Source organism: Perca flavescens, chromosome 14 (assembly GCF_004354835.1).
Source record: "Perca flavescens isolate YP-PL-M2 chromosome 14, PFLA_1.0, whole genome shotgun sequence".
Lineage (NCBI taxonomy): Eukaryota > Metazoa > Chordata > Actinopteri > Perciformes > Percidae > Perca > Perca flavescens.
In genome coordinates this window covers 13,605,498-13,628,714 of record NC_041344.1, presented here as the reverse complement: position 1 = coordinate 13,628,714, position 23,217 = coordinate 13,605,498, and the positions used below count along the sequence as shown (strand labels likewise).

Here is a 23,217-nt window from a genome sequence, read left to right as displayed (position 1 = left end):
TGTGCGTGCTTTCTTAAATTACTTCAGGCAAAAGTCAGTTAGTTCTATGACTTGTCCTTGCTTCTCTTCTTCTCTTGTTGCCAGTTCTTAAGGTTTATGAGACTAAAGATGCCCGATACAACTTAGCCATGCTGGAACTAATGCAATTAACATTTGTCAGCTTTAATATCAGTCCATACATTTTTAAAGATGTATGTCTTGCTTAATTGTTATTGTTATTTTTTTATTGATCTAAACTGGATTAATATGTAGCCTAGACTAGAAGAAACTTTACTTTTCATTTATTGCATTAAATACATACATTTCAGGCAGCTTCAAAACATCCATTCAGAATTATCCAAAAGATCCACATCTATTAATTATCTTTCAGTTAAATACATTTAATTGACTGACCCACATTTGAAATAGATTGGTAAAAGATTATTCCTCTCTAAATACCTGTGAGCTCAAGTGTATGTAAATCTTGCAGTATTTGATCATCAAATTACACTGGCCATCAACCACAGCATAGATGATTTTTGTTGCCCTTGTTAGCTTTAACCTGCAGTGGTCCTGGCTGCTGTTAGAGGAATGGTTTGGAGATGATGTTGATGTTGGATAAAGAAGGTATGTGATAAACGAGAGCTGGTAACAGATCAGAATCTGGCTGGCTGCCTGCCTGATTGGATAGTTTACTTAATACCTGGGAGGGAGGTTGGATTGAATGCAATTTGATATGTTAGAAAAGAATGTGCTGACGTGCATACAGCATCATAAAGATACATAATTAGAGATAAGGATGACATAATGAAGTTTCATGCTTAATTTTGAGACTGGCTGACTTTAGCATAGATGGATGGTTGACTTGCATGGTGGCTGCCTGGCTCAGTGACTGATTGACTGGTGTGGCTGGGGCTGCTGTTTCCAGCTGTTCTACTGTAGAGCTCACAGGGCCCTCTGCTACAGATACCTCAGGCTCAACCCACCACCAGCTGTGCTGCTTCACCTAGCTAGCAGCAGCCTCTGGGCACAACAGAGAAAACGCTGTTGTACAACACACACTACACAACTTCTCACTCTCTGTTTCTATCCCTCTTTCTCTTTCAAACTTAAATTGATTCATCAAGAAACACACCCAAAAGACACCATACAAACTATAACTACAACTACTTGTAAATATGTACAGCATGCAAACTGTTGATACAGACTGTCACCGTCATAATACTTTCCACTCACGCAAATCCATAATGTAGCCTACACACTATCTGTCTCACACATACAGCCAGATGCACAGTGAACTATTGGTTTATCCGTATCGCATGTGAGCATATCAATGTGTCAGTAAGGTCAAACGTCATGTGAGTTCAGCCAGAGTTTGGTTTCACTGTTGGCAGCATCGTGACGTGTTACGTGATTTCCCACGACACAGAACTGATGCATATTTTGTTATTCTTACACTTGTTGGTGATACATTATTTCTCATCTTTTCCTCTCCTTCCCCCCCCCTCTCCTCTATCCATCCTCCCCTACTATTCTAACTCCTGGCCCTGCAGCAACAGGAGCAGGACCCCACCAACCTGTACATCTCCAACCTGCCGGTGTCTATGGATGAGCAGGAGCTGGAAAACATGCTGAAGCCCCTGGGCCACGTCATCTCCACGAGGATACTGAGGGATGCCAACGGGGTCAGCAGAGGAGTTGGCTTCGCCAGGTAGACAATAGTAATGCTGCTACTATGGAAGCAATAATTGATTTTAAAGTAATGGATTACAGTACATGTGCCATCACACTACACTTTGGTCAAATTTGAATTCCATACTTAATGTACATGTTTGTTGTGGTTAAGTTTCCTGTCCCTGCCCTTCTGGTACAGGGACCAGGTATGAATGCTGCAGCAGTAACAAGGAATACCTTGCAAATGGATTTGGTTAGTTGTGCAAAAACATACGAAGTCACAGACTGAAGTGCACACAAATGGACCCAAATACGTGCACTGGCATACAGGCACACACTTGTACTTACTATGTGCATACACACATTCACTCTAAAAAAAGACACTTGTCAGATGAATCCTGCCTCTAGGCATTGGAAACTTTAAAAGGTGATTTGTTTGCCAAGCCTGTTTGACAGTGCCTCTGCCAGTGGATGAGTTTGTCTTTGTCCATGCCTGTGCATCAGAGTGTGTGTGTTTCTGTGTATGTGCTCACATGCTTACAAATGGTAGCTTGGGCCTGTACATTCTCACACATTCATGGATACCTGTAATCAACCCTCTTGTCCTTACAGTATAGCCAGAACTGCTATATTTCCACCACCAATCCTAACACTGAGCGGTTTATTTCTTTTTCTACTTAGAAAAGTTTCCACTTCAGCTTGTTAATCCCCCAAAGTCATAAACCGCTCTGTCCTTGTCCTCGGCAGCAGCCACCAGGCTCTCATTCCTCTCCACACATTCCTCCCTTGTTTACCCAGAGGAGGCCACTGACGGCCACAGAGCCGCCATCTTGCAGGGATTTTTCTTAATCACCTGCTCTGGCTGAACTCCTCTCCTATTCCCTGCTCTATTACCGAGGGTTACAGCAGGAAAGACAAGCATAAACACACACAAACAGACACTTATGCACACATATGACCATATGCACAGATAGGACTCTACAGTACACATGCGTGCACGTGTATACCAACACACACATTATTGAGCAGACTCTCACACGTACACACACAGACAAGTAGGCAGCCTCCTGCAGACCAACAAGCAGAGCACAGCAACAACCTGCCATAGGCCACCTGTTCCAGCAGCCCTCAGTGGGAGGACAAAGAGACATGATGGAAAAGGGAGAGTGAGGTGGCGGGAGAGAGAGGGCCAGGAGTGTGAAACAATGGCCAGTTAAAAATAACTAATCATAGAGGTTATTATAAAGAGAAAGAGAAGGTGATGGGAAGGAGAAGACCGTATGAGACGGAGAAAGATTGAGGAATAAAAAGTTAAACGAGTGAGTGCGAGTCTCTGGAAGAAAATGTGAGAAATAAATGAGCGACGTTTGGTTAGATAAGGGGAAAAAAGAAAACATTATAGAGATACAGAAGGTTTTATTGTGTAATTAATGAGTACAGGTCAGAAAAAGAAGCCAGAAAGAGATCTGGGCAAATGAGCAAGAGAGAAATCTATTTATTTTATGAATTGTAGAGCTCCCGTTAGCTGTGTCAACAGACGGACAGACAGACAGCTGCTGAGGGTTGGGCCATGAGGGGCATTAGAGAGAGTAAACTGAGCTAAGTGTTTGTGGGCCGATCCATTACTGTTATCAGAGCCCATTACTCGAGCCCCAGCACTAATCATTGCAGACAGCAGCACCTGATGCCATTAACCAGCAGCACACAGAGAAAAGCCAGCCTGCCTCACCGCCTACCTGGCTGGCTCTCTGACTGAATGGCTACCCCGAAAGTTGGTCGACAGTCTGGCTGACCGGTTTGTTTCCCTATGACTGCCTCAAAGCCTGTCTGCCCACCTGTTCTATGTTTACCTGCTTGAAAGAGTGAAGAAGAGACGGCGTTGAGGAGGAGGCAGACAAGGAATAGCCAGAGGGTGTGTGAGGAGGTTGGATAAAAAGGACAAGGGAATAGAGAGGGAAGCTGAGCATCAACACATCCAGTAAGAGAGTCACTTGAAACTCTGGAGAATAGTAGAGAAGAGTGATGCATTCAACTGGATTTTTTTTTTTCACCTTTCAGCCCCTTTTAAGATGGACGGCACACACAACAAATAATCTCAAAACAGCTTTGGTTTTGATAATGCAGTACACAAGCACATAAACTGTGTGTGTGTGTGTGTCTGTGTCTGTGTGTGTAAACATAAATTAGGAGCACACAGACTATATGTAATTCATCAAAAAATATTTCCAAAGCATATACATAGACTTAAATAAATAATATAAAACAATGTATGATATGGGTTAGGGTTATACATAAATTGAATGAAACGATTAAACACTTAAATAAAGTGAGAGCTGGATATCAAACTCAAATGATTTTTTTGGTAGTGACCGAAATAATAATTAAATAATAATACTAGTAATATGTACCAAAAGCTTCTATAGAAGGCTTCCTTGTATTTGTACTATTTTTACTCTCTTTTCTTATTCTCTAATCAAACTGTCACTGATATAAATTATAATATTACCAATCGATTTTAGCACAGTTCATGTAAGTCTTCTTTGTGTATATTTAGCATTTGAGAAGTCTGGTCTCTTCTGTTAAATACAAATGTGCATAATAAATAAAATCTGAAAATATCAAACCATTTCCATTATTTATATACAGTACACTCTCTTTTTAATCAGCTGAATGACAGTGTTTTTGTGATCTAATATCTAGTTACTGAGCTCTAGTGATGTGTTAAAGGCCACTTGTCATGATCAGTGATCAGCTGAGTCACATTGGCTGGTTATTCTTAGTCTTCCCAAACACAAGGGGGGCAGAGGAAAAAAAAAGAGAGATGGGGGAAAAGGAATAGATACAGGGTCAGTTAGAGATGGATGATGCCAGGAAGTGTAAAAGATTACATATTCTAAAAAGAGAAGAAGGGAGAGGAAAAGTGAGAAAGATTTGGATGTGGATGGGCGTCAGAGAAACAAACGGACAGGAAGAAAAGGAGGGCACTGAAAGTGAGAGAAATGGGGGAGAGAGAGTGGGTAACGTTGAAAGATGGAGGAAAAGACCAAGGTTGAAAGACGGGGAGGAATGAGGGACACGTCAAGAAGAAGAGGTGCAGACGGGCCGGGAGTAAGATTGATGGGACGGAGAGAGCGATAAAAAAGCTATGGTAAAAAAAGGATGAAGGTAGAGATAGGAGATAGGAGAGAGATGTGAGACAGAGGACAGAGATGTGAGAGGCTGAAAGGATGATATGAGTGTTCTTAGAGGTGAGACCAAATAAAGCATGAAAATCTGGAAAACAATCAATTCTGCACCTTCCACAAGCACATTACCATAGACATAGCAACCACTCAAGGCTGCATTTAAAAATTGTCTCATTTTAATATGAGTCTTTTGTGAGTCTATATCAAAGAATCTGCATGGTAACATATTTACACTGGGTTCCTGTGTTCAAATTCCTGCATGAGGCTGTTTTTTACAGCAAAATTTTACATGGACATTCGTGTTCCACAGAGGATGCATTCTAATGACCATGAGGTTCACATGGCAATCCATCACAAGTTGGATGGATTGCCATTAAATTTGGCACACACATTCATGTTCCCCTAGGATGAATTGTACTAACTTCAGTGATCCCCTGACTTTTTATGTAGCCCCATCATCAGGTCAACATTTCCATCCATCCAATACTTCGGTGTATGACTAAATAACTGCTAAACTAATGACAGTCACACCAGCCTCAGTTTTAGTTTTTGTTTAATTATCAAATGTTAGTATGCAGCAAAGTTAGACGGTGAACATGGCAAACATGAACATAATTGTACCTTTATCTGCATGTTAGCCTTGTGATTGTGAGCATGTTAACATGCTCATGTTAGCATTTAGCTCAAAGCACCACGGTGCCAAAGTACAGCCCACAGAACCGATAGCATAGCTGTAGACTCTTAGGGCTATATTTTAACGATCTAAGCGCACGGAGTGAAGCTACAGGTGCGTTTAGGGCGTGTCCAAATCCACTTTTGCTAGTTTGACTGTGGACAAAAGGGTCCATACGCCGGGCGTATGGTTCAAAAGGGTTGTACTTAGTGTCTTCATTAATTCATAGGTGTGTTTTGGGCGTAACATGCAATAAACCAATCAGAGTGTCATCTCCCTTTCCCTTTAAAAGCCAGGTGCGTTTGTACCTTGGCGCATTGCTATTATGATGGCAGATTTGCACCTTAATATTTTTATTTGTAATCCTTTGCATGTTTGTGTGCTGCTGCGCTTCCCTGTGTGTGTGTGTTACAAGCACAGTGGGCACGCTGTGCATAAGCCTAGGCGCATTTTACTAATGCACTGTTAAAATAACAATGAAATGCTGTGCTATTGACTTTAGACCAGGTTTTTGTTGGTCAATGGCGTGATCAGTTCCTGCTGCCTCAAGATAGCAATATGCCAAGAATTCACCTGAACGATTGGCGCAGGTGCATTTGCTATTTAAAGGACGTGGGCTCTGGATGGTCTCAAAATAGCAAAGACACTTGCGTCGGGCCGTGCCGCACCGGTTGCAAGATAGGGCCCCAAGTCTTACTAACCCATAAAATTAAATTAATTTGGAATGTGTTTGATATACTTCTGTACGTGTGTGTATGGGCATTAGTGTCTGTGTGCTTATGATGTGAGAGATCAGAGCCCTCCTGCTGGTCAGCTGCTCGGCCCATAGACTTTTGATGCGGTGGCTGGAAAAGGGGGGACGAGTCAGTCTGCTTTCTGCGTTCTCCCTCTCTTTCTCCCACTCTGGAAATCATGGTCACTACTATCCATAAGCCTAACATTGACCTTATCATACCTTCTTATCCCCCTTCTTCATCTTACTACTTCTTTTTGTACATTCCTGCATTCCTTTTGCCTGTTCTTTCTGTCGAAAGGCTACATGACAACTATTTCCTGCACATCCTGAATTTCATGCACCTTCCCCAGCAGATAGAGAGACAGACTGGATAGTCTCACTGGACTTTTTAGAATGAACAGAGTGATACTACACAGCCAGCCTATTGTGCATGTTTGTAGGATTCCAGTGCAAAATGGAAACAAGCAATGTTTAGTTGAGTAAAACAAATAATAAAAACGGCTGCAACTCTGCTCTCTATGGGCTGAAATTCACCGTGATATATTTTGTTTTACAAATTCTACCTTTCAGGATTTCCCGCAGAAAATTTGTTAGTTATGGTGGTAGGGTGGGGTTTGCCGTCAGACCAGGGGAGGAGGTGATAGACTACAGACTCTGTACTACATTTAACAATTATTTATTAAACACTAAATATTACATTTAAATAATAATATATAATTAATAAATTATCTATATATTTGTGGCTATCTGCCACATGGCGAGTAAATGCAAAATAGTTCTGTTTTTCAGTCTTCATTTTCGCGAAGGTGCAGCTACTTTCTTCTGTTGTTCTGCTGTCTGCATGTCGGAGCTTCGCGGGGGGCGGCCGACACACGCGCACACACAAACACTGGCGCACCCAGACGCCAGCCACCTCGCCACTTCTGTTTACTGATAGCTATCGTTTACCTCAGGCTAATTAATTAGCTAGTAAGTGGCGATGTTCTATCCAAAAGATAGAACAATGAAATGAAATGTTAACAGATCATTAACCGTTGACCGACAAGAAGAAAACAGAGTCTCAGTTCACCTGTCCGGAAGGCTCTGACACATTTTCCGCACTCCGTGTCCGCAGACGTGTGTTGTGCCGGTTAATTTTCTGTGCATTGTCGGACAAATGCAGCCACTTTCCTAAAACCGCTTGCGAGACTGACACAAGTCCACAGCAGCGTTTATGTCCAAGCCTGTCTCCACCGCATCCACCTGCAGGTTGTCAACCATGTGGTTTGGAATGAAAGGGAGAAAACACGGTGGATATCGCTCATGTACATTTACTTTTTTTTGACGACAACGTAGTTAAGGCGGCAGGTGTGTGTTGCAAAGTTCTGCGGGAAACCCTGACATTGTGTAGATGAGAATGCCAGAGGTATTGTTACCTGTCTGTGGTAAAGTGATTGTCATTATGGTTTGTGCCATAAAGAAACCTCCATTTGTACCATAAAGCAATTCAGTACATTTACCACAAGCACTGGTCATTTTGCGTCAAGGTTAAGTGCTTTTATTTCAAACGAAGGACTCTCAAACTTTGCTACAAATGGATACTAAGTATTTTTTAAATGAAACCCTACGTATCACTTTTTGTTGCAGGATGGAGTCCACAGAGAAATGTGAAGTAGTGATACAGCATTTCAATGGAAAATACCTGAAAACCCCACCAGGCATTCCAGGTGAGTCTCCACATATTTTGCTTTACATTGTTCTCTTTCCTTTCTTTCTTTAAAAAGCATCACCTTTTCGATGAGAAACCTCCTTTCTAATTCAATTATGGTAATTCCTCATCACAGATCTGCCGGACAGCTTGATAGATTGTGTACACCGTTGTTTCTGACACCTGAAGCTAGCTGCCGTGGCTATGGTTGAATAGCTGACGGTTCTATAGGTCTCCTCATCTCCCTTCCTCTCTCTCTCTCTCTCTCCTCTCTCTCATTCTATCTCTCTCTCTATCTCTCTCTCTCTCATTCTCTCTCTCACTCTTTCTGTCACCATCTCTTTCCCTCCCTGGTGGTGCTGCTGTTGCAGGCTGAAACTTCTCGGGCAGGAGAAAACCCTTTTAATATTCACACTCATGCCTCTCTGCTGTTCTTTGCAATCTACTTAAGAGCTTGCACTCTCCCCTCTTTCCTTTCCTGCTCCTGCTCTCTGTTGCTGTGTCCTCTGTCCTTCCTATCTTGCTTTTCTGCAGTCACTCTAGACAGTGGAACAAGCTGGCCAAGGAGAAAACAGGCAGGGTAAGAGAAAACATTTCACAAAATGGAGACAGATGTGGAGACAAGGCTGTACCACATTGTGCGTTATCACAGAAAGGAGACATTGGAAATGTTGGAAGAGTACATCTCTAAGGAAGTAGGGGTGACAAGAGGTGTTAGCAAAAAGAAAAGCAAGGTGGAAGGAGAGTAAAGATATGAAAGAGTCAGAAGGAAAGGGCAGGATGAAAAAAAAACATGCTGCCTAAGCACTTTTGGGGCCAGTTGCTGCAGCGCTCTAAGCTTCCCATGCGTCCCAGCAGGACGTGGGGGCCAGACAGGGCGATACCGAGGAGATCTCTTTCACCCTTGTGGCAATTTTATTAACAATACTCACACCTCCAACCAGCGGGACAGAAACAGACCCATAAATCGCTCTCGACTATACAGTAATAAGTCAGAGAAACTGGATTTAGAATCTCCATATATGCTCAGCCACTGCATAGCCAGCGGCCATTAAAGGCAAGGTGAGTGGTTATATTGAAGTTGAGCCGTAATAGGAAACCTTTAAAGCTGTAATATCAGGCTGACCTTCCCCTTTAAGGGTCTATCTCCCAGCCGCTCAGGCTTTATTATTGTTAATGGATTGTTCAGGCTTGTGCCAAGCATGAAGATTTACTGCCCTGATCGAAGAGATTCTTCTGTGGAATTAACAATAGTTAAGTTTATAAGGTCTGCTCTGGTCTGGTAGTACTATGGTCCCTCCTGAAAGGGTCCATGAAATCTCCCCCTTTCCCTATGGCTGGATGTACACACACAGGACTGGCTGTTGCAAAAGCTGTTATTGTTCCTTGTTGCAATTTGTAATTGAATTAACTTGGTGACTTTAAAATGTTCTTAGATGTTCTATTAAGATACTTAGCTTTCGACTAAGAGGAGTGGAGGGGTAGGGGGGGGGGGTGGGGGGTGAGGAAGTGTGCTTTTTTCCACTTTCTGGTGTGTCCATGTTGAGTTGTTGTCTGCTAAATGGAGATCTCTGGACATTCCTCTGTTATCAAACTCAGATGTTACACTGCAGAGGACCCCAGGGCTGTTTCTGTTTCTCTCACAGGCAGCGAATAGCCCTTTGTCCTTTTGTAGGTGTGTGTGTGTGTGTGTGTGTGTGTGTGTGTGTGTGTGTGTGTGTGTGTGTGTGTGTGTGTGTGTGTGTGTGAATACAAGTGTGCATGGTATGTGTTCTCACAACATTTGTATTCGTCTCTGTTTTTCTAAATCATGCGTGCATATTCAAATTTATGCATTCTAAAGCGGGCACACACACATACTGTATTTGTGTGCTGACAGAGAGTGTGTGTGTGTGTGTGTGTGTGTGTGTGTGTGTGTGTGTGTGTGTGTGTGTGTGTGTGTGTGTGTGTGTGTGTGTGTCATGTTGGTGGTATTTCCCCAGAGCCCTTTGCTATGCAGGGCAGCTTCTTCATCCATCCTGCTTTGACAGTTCAGCGGCACCCTCGGGGGGCCCTCGCCGCACACAACACAGCAGGAGTGTGTGTGTGTGCACGTGCATGTGTATACTTGTGTGACAGCCATGACTACTACACCGTGTCCAAGCCTTAACACACACGCACAAACCACATAAGCACAAATATAGTCATGCACCACTAACTTTGACCTGAATGGAATGTCAACATCCATATATTGCTAATAAAATCCCCTTTTTTCCACCATTTAGCGTTTAAACACATAGTCCACAAACACACACATTGCTGTGGTAGCAGACACACACACACACACACACATGCAACACAACTCTCAGCATGCATGCACGTACACATGCACATACTCTTTCTCAATGTGCCAAGCTTGCTCACCAATCCTTTCAAGCCCATATCTGACAAGCCTTTGCATTTCCAGCTTAGCCACTCAATCACAGTGTCAAGAGTTGTGTGTGTGTGTGTGTGTGTGTGTGTGTGTGTGTGTGTGTGTGTGTGTGTGTGTGTGTGTGTGTGTGTGAGAGAGATGGGTTTGGTCTCATTATAGCTGCCCTCCTCTTCTCAGGTGTGTCCAGTGGCAATACAGAAGGATATTGAGTTGTAACCTTGCTGTCCCAAACCAGGAAGTAAATAACTGGATGTCAGGGCCAGGTCATCTGTTAAAGTCAACTGACCATGTGAAAATAAGTGGAAAGGAAGCCACCATATTGGCAGGAAGTTAACATTGAGTTGCAGATAACGCAACGACACAAAGAGGAGGCACATGCAGAACAGAGGATTGTGGAGAAGCTAGCAGATGGCAGTTAATGGTGGCTGAGACAGCTTCCATACACTTCCTGTTTAAATTTTAATGTAATAACATCTAACTTCCTTGTGATTACATGAGATGTTGAGTTGATATACAGTGTGGGGTGATGATAGCAGATGGCAGCTAATGATACTTAAACAGCTTCCCTATTCTTACTTAAGTTTTTAATGAAATTGTGTCTAATTTTCTTGTGGTTACATGTGTAATTTAGATACAATATATGGTTTAATACACTTTTGATTAGTGTTACTGTTACTTAGAGTCGGCATGAACAGAATGTTAGGTGTAACATATCAATGCTTGTAGTGATCTGACAGTGCCTGACCTGCAACATAAGTATTTAGTGTGTTAAACATGATCAACACTGTTATATTCTTTATAAGCAATAAAACACACCATTGTAAATAATGCAGTGCTTGCCGGAAACTTTATTTGAATACTTGTCCGTGTATTCAGGTTCTACAGAAACAAGTACAACGGCACTCGTATATATAGATGCATCTTATCAGGTATCCAGGTCAGGTTTGTTTGGCGAGGCCTGGTTTATATGACAGGTGCGTAGCTTTCGTCCAACTAGCCAGTCACCGAGGCCTGCTCCAGCCTCTCTGCTCTGCCCACGTCTGATTGTGATTCAGAGAGAGGGACATGATCGATAGCCCTGATGGAGCACTACAGCTGTTTAGCTATTCTGTGCAATGCGGTAGCCGCTCTCCCTGTTGCTGTTGCCGGCTGTGAGTGTGCATGCACCCGCACACAGATGCAAAGACATTCGCATACACTGCACTTGGATATATTACATGAATGCCAAAATACGCATAGTTGTTTGTATCTGTTTTCACCTATGGACATAGACGCATATTGTAGTTGGAGGTGAGAATAAAGAGGTATCCTTGTTTTTCAGTGCATGTGGATTTACTCAATACACAAAATAAATAGAATTTATGAAATGTGACTACAGCAATAAACCATACTGAAGTGAGCCCAACAGGGACGCATTATGATTTACACTGCAACCCTGAGCACTGGGAAAGTCAAAGGAAGTGCAGATAAAAAGTGATTTAATCCGCTGGCTCCACTGAGCCTCGCTGATTAAAGCCCTTCGTCCCACAATGCATTAAACAGCTTAGAGATGACACCCTATGGTAAATGTAATTTGAACCGGAGATACATTAGCTATTGTTTGGTTTTGGCAGGTGAGTGTGTGCATCCCATATTGTGTGAGCCATGGCAGAGGGGAAATTGCTAACATTTGATACACGTTCTGTGTTGCTCTTTGTGCGATTAACCTTAATTTTATTTTCAACTATCAAACGACAGCTAAATAAAAAAGAAAGTTTGTTTTCAGAAGGGCTAGATACAGGTAGTGTTGAGCGTTGCCAAATGACAGCACCAGACTTCAGTGATTCCAGCATTCTCATGAATGTCTCACTGTGCAAATAGAGATTCAGTCCAGACTGAATGTGCAGTAACACTGCAGCGTCTTTCTTTTCTGTTCCGTTGTGGTTGCTTACTCCGTTGTCCTGCTGCCAATATGGCAGCAGAGCTGAGAGTCGGCTCCAATATTGTCCAATAGATGCTGGATAAATAATGGAAACCACATCAGGAAGCAGCCATAGTGGCCCTGGGAGATGGAACCAAACGGAAACATGCAATATGTACAAGCTTTTCTGCTTTTTACAATACTCTGGCATTTCTCTCTTTATCTGTTTTCACAATTTCATTTTAACCACAGTAACTGTCTCTGTCTGTCCTCACTTACACTTTCAGTTCAAAAGTACCTTAGTGCCCCCCCTATGAACATGATTGCATTTGAAAAAAAATTCCAATCAGAGTCCCAGTTTTCTGATTTACTCCCTTGATCTGTCAGAGATCCAGATGACACCCAGGCTTTGTAGAACCACCGCTGCTGTCAGGCTTGTGCCAGGCAGAGTTCACAGGGGTTACTACCCCCAAGTGCTGGCCCGCCAACACATCCTGTCATTATTTGCAGAACACAAGGCCTGTGCCACTGAGGGTGGGGGTGCTGTTGCAGAAAAAGATTCCCTCCCTGTTGGCGTCCTCACCAAGGCAACGGTGCCAAAATAGCAGCGACAGCCCACAGTATTAAAATGTCCCTTGCTGAATTAAGGCAAGTCCCAATTCACTTGGTAAGTCACAAAAAGCCCTTCTGAAACTGTCAGTCATACTTCAGTAATCCATGTTAATTTCTGCAATCCCTCCCACATTCCCCTGGCTAATAACTGGCCTGTCAGCAGGCCCATTTCTCTCCCCTATGGCGTGTAGATTTAACGTTTAGCCAAGTACGTTGGTGGCTTGGCTGTCAGTGCGTCTCAGACATGGCTGCTTCTCCAAACATGCCAAAGCACATATTTTCCCCTGATGCATCTGTGTGTCATGTGTAGGTGCTGATCTGCTGATGTAATGTTTTCCTTCCTCTTTTTTTGACAGAAACAAAAGTTTGAATGCATTATGTATTTATAATTCATTAACTGCTGCTGTCACCCAGTGTGAACTCATATTTCTGTCTGTTTGTGATGCACAATGACAATCAGACAGCTTTTCAATAAACACTGCTACGGACGGATAATAATTAGCCACCAAACCTCCCTCTCAAATGCGCTTCTCAGGATATTGCATTGTAATGAAATCTGCCCTCTTAGCATGAACCTTACACCCCCCCCCCACCCCTGACTTCACCCCCTCCCAATAGAGGCAGGACACACAGGAAGTTATTATTGGCATCCTCAGTAAATCAGACAGCTTCCTGAAAAAGGATCAATTTCCCCCGATGCACTTTCTCATTATAACCTTATCTCGCCCACAGACAATAATCTGGATTTGTCACGCTTTGTTTGTTTTGCCACTGAACTGTATCAATCAGGAGCGGAGCCAACGGTTAGCACAGAGAGGAGAAGATGAGGGGAGAGAGGAGCTGCTCTGAGTGGATCTGTCACTGAAATATAAAGTATTCACCTGCTGCAGTCCCCTTCCACAGAAAATAATATAAGGCCTTTAATTGGCTTCAAAGTTTGTTTAGGCAGAGGAGAGGAGCTCTGGCTCCTAGAGGGGTTTATGCAGGAACGATTGACTTTGCTCTCCACTCAACCACATCTAATGTGGAGAGAGACCGAATGTAGGAGAGTTACCATGAGAAAAAGATACATAACGAGAGAGACTAATAGAGAGAAATATAGCAGGAGGGTGATGGAAAGAAACATATTGGGAGCTGAGGAAATGTGACAGGAATAAGAGAGGGAGATAAAAGAGAACAGATGGAAAAGGGCAGAGAGGGGAAGAAAGTGATGGGTGGCGCCGGGAAGCAGAAGAAAGAGGAGTAAAAGTTGGATCAACCCGTGCTTTCGGAAGGTTAAATTTGAGTAAAGTTTAGGTTGCTGGATTTGCAGCAGACGAGATGAAAGGATGACATTGACTGTCGACCGCTTCCTGAGCTTGACCCTCATGACCCCGGCCCAGCTGTCCACCACCTTGATCCCCGTCTATCTTCCTCCCTCTCACCCTGTTCACATCTCTCCTTGCACTTTTTGTTGTCCTTGCTTTCATACTCTCTCTCTCATCCATCCTTCCGTCTCTTATCTGCCCTGTCTTTCATCCCTCACTTTCCTCTGCACGTCCTCCCCTCCTCTCTGCTCGCTATTCTACGCATCGCACACATTCCTGTTCATCCCTCCCTGATTCTCATCTATGTCACTGGATATAGCTGAGTGCACACAATATAAGTGCCAGCAAAATAAGCACCTGAGGCTGCTTTTATTAATGAAGAACATTCTTTGTCTTCTTTTTGTTTGATATGCTGTTCATTGATGTGTTTGCATTTCTTTTGTGCTGTGGATTCATTAACAGTGTGGACAGCTGACAGTTACGACACAGTTTTTATGGGTTATTTTTAGTTATCAATTATTTATTCTTGGAAGTGGAGGAGAAACTTTGGTAAGAGTCTAATAGGGCCTTGTTGCATACATTGACTGTAAAATGTTCATAAATGTATAATAAACCCTAGATTAAGAATACATTCTCTCACATTTTGCCTCATCGCAAAGCGAGCGTGTTTTTAGCCACTCTGGCTTCATGGCTCTAGGAATGTGTGGGTCAGTCTGTTTACCAAATTGGTCCAAACTACAAAATCTCAACAACAAATCCTAATGCCTTTGGTGATCCCCTGACTTTTTCGAACATCACCATGACGTTGACATATTTGGAATTTGAATAGTGAATGGATTGTCATGAATTTTTTTTAGAGACATTTATTATCCCCTGACAATGAATTGTAATAACTCAACGTTTCCTCTAGCACCAACATCAGGTACTGGCGCTGATTAGCAAGTGTTAGCATGCTGACAATGCTAAACTAAGATGGTGACGATGGTTTACACGACACTTGCTAAACATCAGCATATTAGTATTGTGTTTGTGAGCATGTTAGCATCCTGATGTTCGTATTTAGCTGAAAGCAGAACTACGATGTAACAGACGTTTAGACCTGCTTTAAAACAATCAAGGCTTTGTTGTTTGGGGTGTGTTGTTTAAGGTATTGGTGAGACAATGCAATACAAGGTCAGTTTGAGTGATAGATCAAGGAGTTTGACAGCTTATCACACATTCATCTACTGTATTATTGGATTGTTTTTGTTTATGCTAACATCTGGCTCTGCCCAGTGAAACACAGTCGTGGACCAATTGTTGGTTTAATGTTCTGCACAGTAGTTGTTTAGGACTTTAAGGGCGTGAATTGTATTCTGGCAAAGTCACTCTGTTGACTTTGCAGTCATAAGCAAAAACCTCAAGATTTTTATATTTTTCCCTCGATCTAACTGGGCTCTCCACCACTCTTAGTAATGAAGTCCTGCAATGCACACGTTTTCTTCTCAGATCCCTAGATTCCAGGTTATAGCCATCAGTCAACTTAATCTAATGCAGGACCTGAGGCAAATCATTTCTTTTTCAAAGAATAATATTCCGCCTCTCAGAAGATACAGTAGGTCACTGAGCTCATAACCTTTCGTCCAGCCTGCCCGTCCACAAGAATGAAGATTAAGTTGCTGAGGAGGAAAACCATGCTCCAAGTTCTCTGTGGTATGCAAGCAATTCAGCAGGCTTGCTTTCTGTGATTCACTTCTCTCTATCTCCGTTTTAGTGGGAGCCTGGGTAGCTCACCTGGTGGCGCTCAGTCCTCGACGCAGTGGCTGCGGGATCGGTTCCGACCTGCGACCCTTTGGGGCATGTCATTCCCCCGCTCTCTCCCCTTCCATGTCTAAGCTGTCCTATCCAATAAAGGCCTTACATCTTTAAAAAAAATATAAAAAAAACTGTTTTAGCATGTTTCAAGGCAAAATAGTGAGGTAGTCAGGTCATCTGACTAACCAGAATTGACCTCAAGACTAATTGTATCCTCTGTGTGCTTGCGTCAGGGAAGCAGGGTAACAAAAAGCAGGCATCAGTTACACTCGGCCACGTCACTGTCACCGTCCCAGGACACAGAGGGCAGTGAGATAAATCTAGCTGCTGCCCCCAAAATAGAGCACGGGCCTCCATTAGAACAGGACGCAGGGTGTGTGGGAACAAGCAGAGGTCACTGTGGTCAGCGAGAGTTATTTCTGTAGCGCCACCGGACCTCCGGGAGGTGACGCCCATTCATTCATCCGACTGCCTGCCAGCGGGGTAGGGGACACACACAGAGACACAAAAAAAAATGTGTACACACCTACATGCTCTGCCAATGGACGATCAGTAGGAGTGGGACCTGTTCCATTTGATTAAACGTTCTGTGATGGCGTCCAAGTTGCCAATGTTTTTTTGTCACCTGGAGCTATTTGTGTCTTTTTCTTTGTATATGAGCGTATTTATACGAGAGCTGCCTGCTGGTGTTTGAGCTGAAGGACGATGGAAACACACCTGGTTCTGACTGACCTCATGTCTCAGACACACTGTCTCTCCGTCTGTCTCTGTTTCCTTGGCTGGCAGTACAGCACGCCATGGTTATTGGATCACGCTTGTGGTTTATTTCTGCTGCTTTTGCTGAACTTATTTAGGTGATTTACAGTAGCTCACAGACATAGATGCTCACTTTCTGCAGTTGCAAAAACACAGACGTCGCACAAAAGGAAAGCACACCAGCACTTCAACAGAATGATTTCTTACAGTCTCTGTTTCCTACCTTTGTTCTTTGAGCCTCTCTCACTTCTTCCTCTCATACATCAACACACACACACACACACACACACACACACACACACACACACACACACAAATAGACACACATCAATAGTCCATTAGGAGTGTGTTGCTTTCATTACCTCCAGCTTGGCCCTGAGACAGCCTTCAGAGTGGAGTAGAGCAGAGCTGGCCAGGATTGCAGTATATATAGCGAGAAGTCTGGTAATTGCCAGCTCTCTGTTCTCTCTATCCTGTGCGTCAGGTGGAAAGTATGAATCTGTGGTATCTGGGGACCACCCCTGCTGCGCTGCACCGCATCTCGCTACAACTGTCTGTCCCCCCACAGCGCACAAGTAATAGGGGGAAAACAGAGAGCTTAAAGGCCTCAGAGAGTCCAACAACTGCCACTCTAACAATACACACTGCCATGGGAATAAAAAAACAACCAAACAGGCAGCCTACACTTAAAGGAAAGAGGCACCTAAAGATATACCCTTCCAAGAAATCTCACTTGCTATACAGTATTACGTGTCGTTACATGTAATGCAGCTTCTCTGTTGAAGTGGAATATTTTTGTTTGTTTTGTTTCACTTGCCAGAAGGCAGAATGAAGGGTCAAGCAACAAAACATTTGAGTGGTCCTAAAACATTTAATCACATCACAAATAAACACCCTTTAAGGAAACTAATGAGAATCAAACATTTAACTGTCAATTGCACTTTTTGCTTGTACTGTAACTGTAAAATACCTTGACATGAAATGAAAGCTATCAAAGCTTGAAATCTCTGTTTTAAGTAGTAATGCTGGATACAAAAAAAGCAGTGTCATCAGTGTTCGAAACCCCATCTTTCTAGTTTAATTGTATTGTTGCAAAGTTAGTTATTTGTGTAACAGCTTTCAGAAAGCATTGCATTTCACCCTTTAATGTTAACTAAATGTTACGAGAGTAAGAGAGTGAACTGCTCTCATGCAACCACCCTGCCTAAATACCAGCTACATGAAGAAATGAACGAATAGAAAATGAATGCTTGCAACTGCAATGAGGTGATAATATGAGAATAAAATGCAAGTTGATTTTCGAAGGTCCAAAACAGTCAGCAGTTATGTGAAATATACAGTATTTGTGCTTAATGGGCAACAACATGCAAAAGATGTAACTGAACAATACATTTATATATCATATTATATTCTACTCAAATCATTCATCAAAGACATAGGTATTATACTGCAAAAGGCCTCATTGCTTGCAGGCAAAATACACAAAGATGATTTATTGTCCTTACAGCCTTGTTAATCATACCTGCAGTATGTGCTATATAGAAGTATATACTAGTGTTTTTTTTTTCAATGTGTGGCCTTTACCAGCCCTTAGCATTTATAAAGGTGTTGACTTAATGGCCTTTTTGTGCAGCGGTCTGCCAGATAGCAGTGATGTACTGTAGTTAAGATAATGCTATTACTAGGTTTTCCCATCCTCTTACACATAGACACACATATTTATGAATTACCTTGAGCTAGTCATATCTTTTTTAGCCCTAGACTCAATCTTGCCACAGATGCATCCAGATCAATTTTTCAGCATGTCTCATTTGTGGAGCGGGTTCAGCGCAACAGGGGTTATTGTGTGTGTGTGTGCGTGTGGGGGAGTTATGCAGGCGGGGTGTATCCAATTTCAGGCTGCAAAGCAAATGGTCTTGGAGATCAAGGATTATACAGCAGATTTCTAAGTCGAGCTGATATTGATTCGCTGTGCCCCTGGTGATCTCCATGTTGTACCTTCTCCATGTAAGCGTTTAAATGTTGCTGCCTTAATGGCCCCCCTTATCAGTATCACCCCCTGATCTATAAGGCCACAACAACTGATCCGTATAAATATGGCCTATTGTTTTTCTAGATGTCACTGGATATTCCATGGACCAGTAATTCAGTGGCAACTGTATGCATGTGGTTTATTTTGTTTAGGGTAAGGTATTATTTTTAGTAACAGGGTGGTAAGCTTGTCCTATTGGCTATATTAAAATATCAGAATTAGCTAACACTTCCAAAGAGAAAAAAATACCGTAAGCACTTTTAATTACTTATTGTGCTTCTTGTAATGCGCAATCTGGCAAACAAAGAGCTGGGAAAGCAGGATCTCTCATACTATGCAGAAAGCTACACTTTATGCAGTCAGAATTTGCTTTTTAAAATGTGCTCATGAGGACAATCATCACATTCACTGTGTTGTTGCTGGCAGTCCTCGTCTCAGTAAATTTGTGTTGTTGGAGTCTCTCCAAATTACAGCTGGTACTGATGAATGTCTGACCACCCAGATGCTGCATTTTGCCTTAGAAACTTTACTTAACTTTTGGAAATTCAGATCCTTTTCAGTTTTGCACAGCAAAGGCATTAATCACAGCAGTTTTCATCAGTTTTAATGCTTTTTGATGTGTTGTACCATACTGAGCAGCACCCCTCTGTGACTTCACAGTATCCGTCTCCTTCACCAGTTTGAGGCACAGAATTAAAAGTTTGTTGTCCTGCCATTTAGCCATCTGTTCCGCAACTTCTGCTTCTCCTCACTGTTTTCTCTCTCTCCATTGCTATCCATTCAGACTCTTTCTCTCTCTGTTTCACTCATACCCATACATTGTAAACCAGTGAACACTGTACAGCCACATATTTGAAGTTTTGTAATTGCTTAAAAAAAAAACAGCTATTAAAAAAAAGGGAAAGAAGATTGCTTTAAAGTCTAATTATTCAACAATACCCCCACACAATAAAAAAAAGATATTTAGACAAAAGGGGGTTGAGATGGGTGTTGGGATCTGGTTAACTCGTCAAATAGGCCCATTATGGGGTAAAATCAACAGTGGGGATTGATAGATGTGTGCTAGCGAGGGGAGAGTGCGTCCAAATCCCCTCAGTTCGTGCAGCCATTACAAACAAGAGTGGATTAGCCAGCAGCCCCCTGCTGGGACAGTGAATGGATGAGAATGGGAAAGATGACGGAGGCTGCTCTTCTCCAGCATTATCTAGATAACAGGCCGGGGAATTCAATAAGTACCGGCCTCATCAGACCTCATCAGCTCCCCCAATTAAGCTGCACATCATGGTGGGGTTGGTTGCCATTGGTGACAGATGAGAGCCGGCATGGCGGTGTGCTTGCCTCTGCACCAGTGCTGTGCTGCTTCACATTCCTGACATTATTTAAGTAAAGGCATGTGTGTGTGTGTGTGTGTGTGTGTGTGTGTGTGTGTGTGTGTGTGTGTGTGTGTGTGTGTGTGTGTGTGTGTGTGTGTGTGTGTGTGTGTGTGTGTGTGTCTCTCTCTCTGGGACCGGTGGCTTCTTTTGGAGGAGAATCATAAGCGCTGATAAATATCAGATACTACTAATTTACGGTCCACAGTGACACTCAGGCCCACGTACGCTGTACTTCTTTCGTTGATGCAGCATTGATGAGCCGCTGATAGTCGGCCTCAACTTAAAGTAAGAAGGAGTTGACTTCACCATGCTGGTGCTTGTGAACCCTAGTGATATTGATGTTGTGTGTCAATATCTCTCCCCTCCCACATTACCTCCCTGTGTTTCCCCCAAGGGTCAGAAGAAAAACCTGGCTCTCACACATCGATTGGGGCCCATTAACACAGACTGAGCAAAACAAAGTCTTTTCATCACTTCTGAGATGTTTAGGCAAGGACTAACTCAAAGTTGTTCTCTCCACAGGTCAACCTTTCTCTCTCGTTATCAGTCTCCTATCGTGCTCTCAAGGGGCTGAAAGGGCAGAGCTACTGATGCTAGTATAAATAATGCTGAAGAGTTTGCTAAGTGTGTAATTTTTCCCTAAAAGAGGAATGTGCTATCAAACTGCCTTCATAATTTGTTTTTCTTTTGTTTCTTTGAAACAGTTTAAAGGGAAACTGTAATGCACTGCCACAGGAATGAAGCGCGGTCACATTTTGGCCAGAGATTGTTTTGTTTCAAGAGTTTAACCCTCTAATTATCTTTCAAAGTATTATTTTGCTTCAACAATTTACTCAATTGATCAGTTTAAACTTAATTTGAAGGAGTCAGAGAAAAACCTCTAATAGTGACGACACATGCTAGATGCAGTAGACATATACATGGCAGAACCGTAATGATGCTGTGCAAGTAAATTGCAAAAGATTGGCTGCTTTGTATTATTTTTTTTAATTACCCTGACCAGCGCGTTACAATCTAAACCAATTTAAACATTTCAGGAGATAAGCCAAGAAATATTGCAGTTTCCTTTGAAAACTGTTGATATATTCTGCACAAAAAGGTGCCACTTTTTTGTCAGCAACTTTGTTTTAGAAAGACAGAGGGAAATTAGTGTCAACACTGCTCGAGAACAAAGAGAATACCTAAGGAATGAATGAATTATGAGCCATGGGAATGTCTGCTGTGCTGTTTGAAGTACAGGGGTCTGTCAGACAAAGCGCAGATGAGTGGGTTAGACATCTTACTTTGGACCTATCTTTGACTTTTTAGTCTTATGAAGCTGGCTACACGGTGAATCTGAAATTAATCAGCCAGTTCATAACCTTGTCTGTGCCTACTCATGTTTTCAGTGCTTACGAGGATACGAAAAGACTATAGAGATTGTGTATAATATAATATTGTACAGGGATTTTGTGCACATGACATTCACAAAAGATGAAGGCCCTCTCACCAAAATGTAGCTCTAAATATACGTACTGTTATGTGTGTTTACTAATAGTTTCATAAAATAATCTAATCCTACTTCCTATCTCAGTTGAAGGCTAATAATAGCCTTTAAACAAGAGGTTAAAAATGTAACACAACTGACAGCACAGCACCTGTTAGTTCAGTTACAGTAATGAGATTACTGAAATGAAACAAGATAAAGTAATCTGTTGACGGTAACACTATTAACATACCATGTCCAACAATGGCACTTAAGATCATTTGGGTAGTAACAAAGCAATGATAGCGTCTTAAAATAGCTGACAAATGTGAGAAAACAAGGTAAAAGAGGATGTCGATTAGAGTAACAGATACGATTTTTGTGAGGGAAACAGTGCAGACCTTCCGCGTGTCCATGTTTTCGTGCGTGTGTGCGTGCGATGCTCTTTTGAAAGTTAAAGAGCAAAGAGAGCTGCACCTGCAGCTTCTATCAACCGGTGGAAAGCTCCTTTCAGCACAGCTTTAATTACAGTCTCTGCAGCTCTGCTTGGCTCAGACAGGCTGGTCTCGACGCAGCCAACCAAATCCTCTCACACATAGCTGCCTTCCTCTGCCACGGAGTTGCCTGATCCCTAATCAGCCACGGTGCCACTCTTCATCGATCCCCAATCAGTTACAGTAAAGGGGAGGCTATGGAACCCCCCTTTCCACACCCCCTCTGCTCCTTCTCCCCTTATTAGTCAGGTGCCCTGCTTTCATTGATCATAAATCAACGTCACTGGCAGCATTGATCGTCAATCACGCCCAGTGACATTATTGATCTGACTGGTCCCTCGGCTTTAGGCCTGCCCTCAGCCCTCGGCCCACATTGCAGCCCTGCAGTATTGATCCCCCTCGGATACAGTATTGAGGTCTCTTTATTGATAATTCATTTATTGTGTTGTAATTTCATTTTCTTTCCCGTCCATACCGTTGTTACTGGAAGCCCCTACGGTGGAAACCTAGTTAACAAGCACACAGCTTTTTTCATGCTCCACCTTGCTACACTGACTGATTTTCTTGTATTTGCAGCTTGAATCATATTTTCCGCCTCTGTTTAAATGTCATTATCAATCTGCAGTCAATGTTAGCCTTAAGGTCAGATGACCCTACGTATGACAAAAACAAATCATATGTTTCAATCCCTGGAACATCTGGGAAATTCTATGAGAGGCAAGGTGCCATTTAGCAACACACCTAACATCCAGTTTTTTTTTCATGCTGGCCAACAACAGAGGGCTGGTTGTAATGCGCTCTGAGTGTGAATTTGTGTAACTCTATGAATGTCAAGCAGTGCGGTGCTGGAGAACACCATGCATGCTCAGCAAAATGTCTTTCTGTAAATAAACCTAAATTATTTTTGCTGTAACATTATGTGGAAGCTGTGTAAAGCTGAGTAAGAGGGCGAGTTTGAATGCTTGATGTGAATAATGAAATCTTGGCAATATACTAAACCCACGCTTATAGAACATTGACTTCATTGCATCTTCTAAGATGTACTTGCAGAACTGATTTATTCTGATACAGTGTCATATATATACCCAGAAATATTTGTAGTAGATCTGGTGGATGGCCAGTTCTGTTGAATTACAA

At 42.6% G+C, this 23,217-nt stretch overlaps 1 protein-coding gene across 6 annotated transcripts in view; it reads left to right on the top strand.

The window, feature by feature from the left end:
• rbms3 (RNA binding motif, single stranded interacting protein) overlaps nt 1-23,217 on the top strand; it is a 288,253-nt gene that overhangs the window by 215,781 nt on the left and 49,255 nt on the right. For all 6 annotated transcript variants that reach the window (XM_028596575.1, XM_028596576.1, XM_028596574.1 and 3 more), the window contains 2 exons: nt 1,533-1,690; nt 7,874-7,953. In XM_028596575.1, the coding sequence (XP_028452376.1) occupies nt 1,533-1,690; nt 7,874-7,953 (238 nt within the window). The remainder of the gene's footprint in view (nt 1-1,532; nt 1,691-7,873; nt 7,954-23,217) is intronic.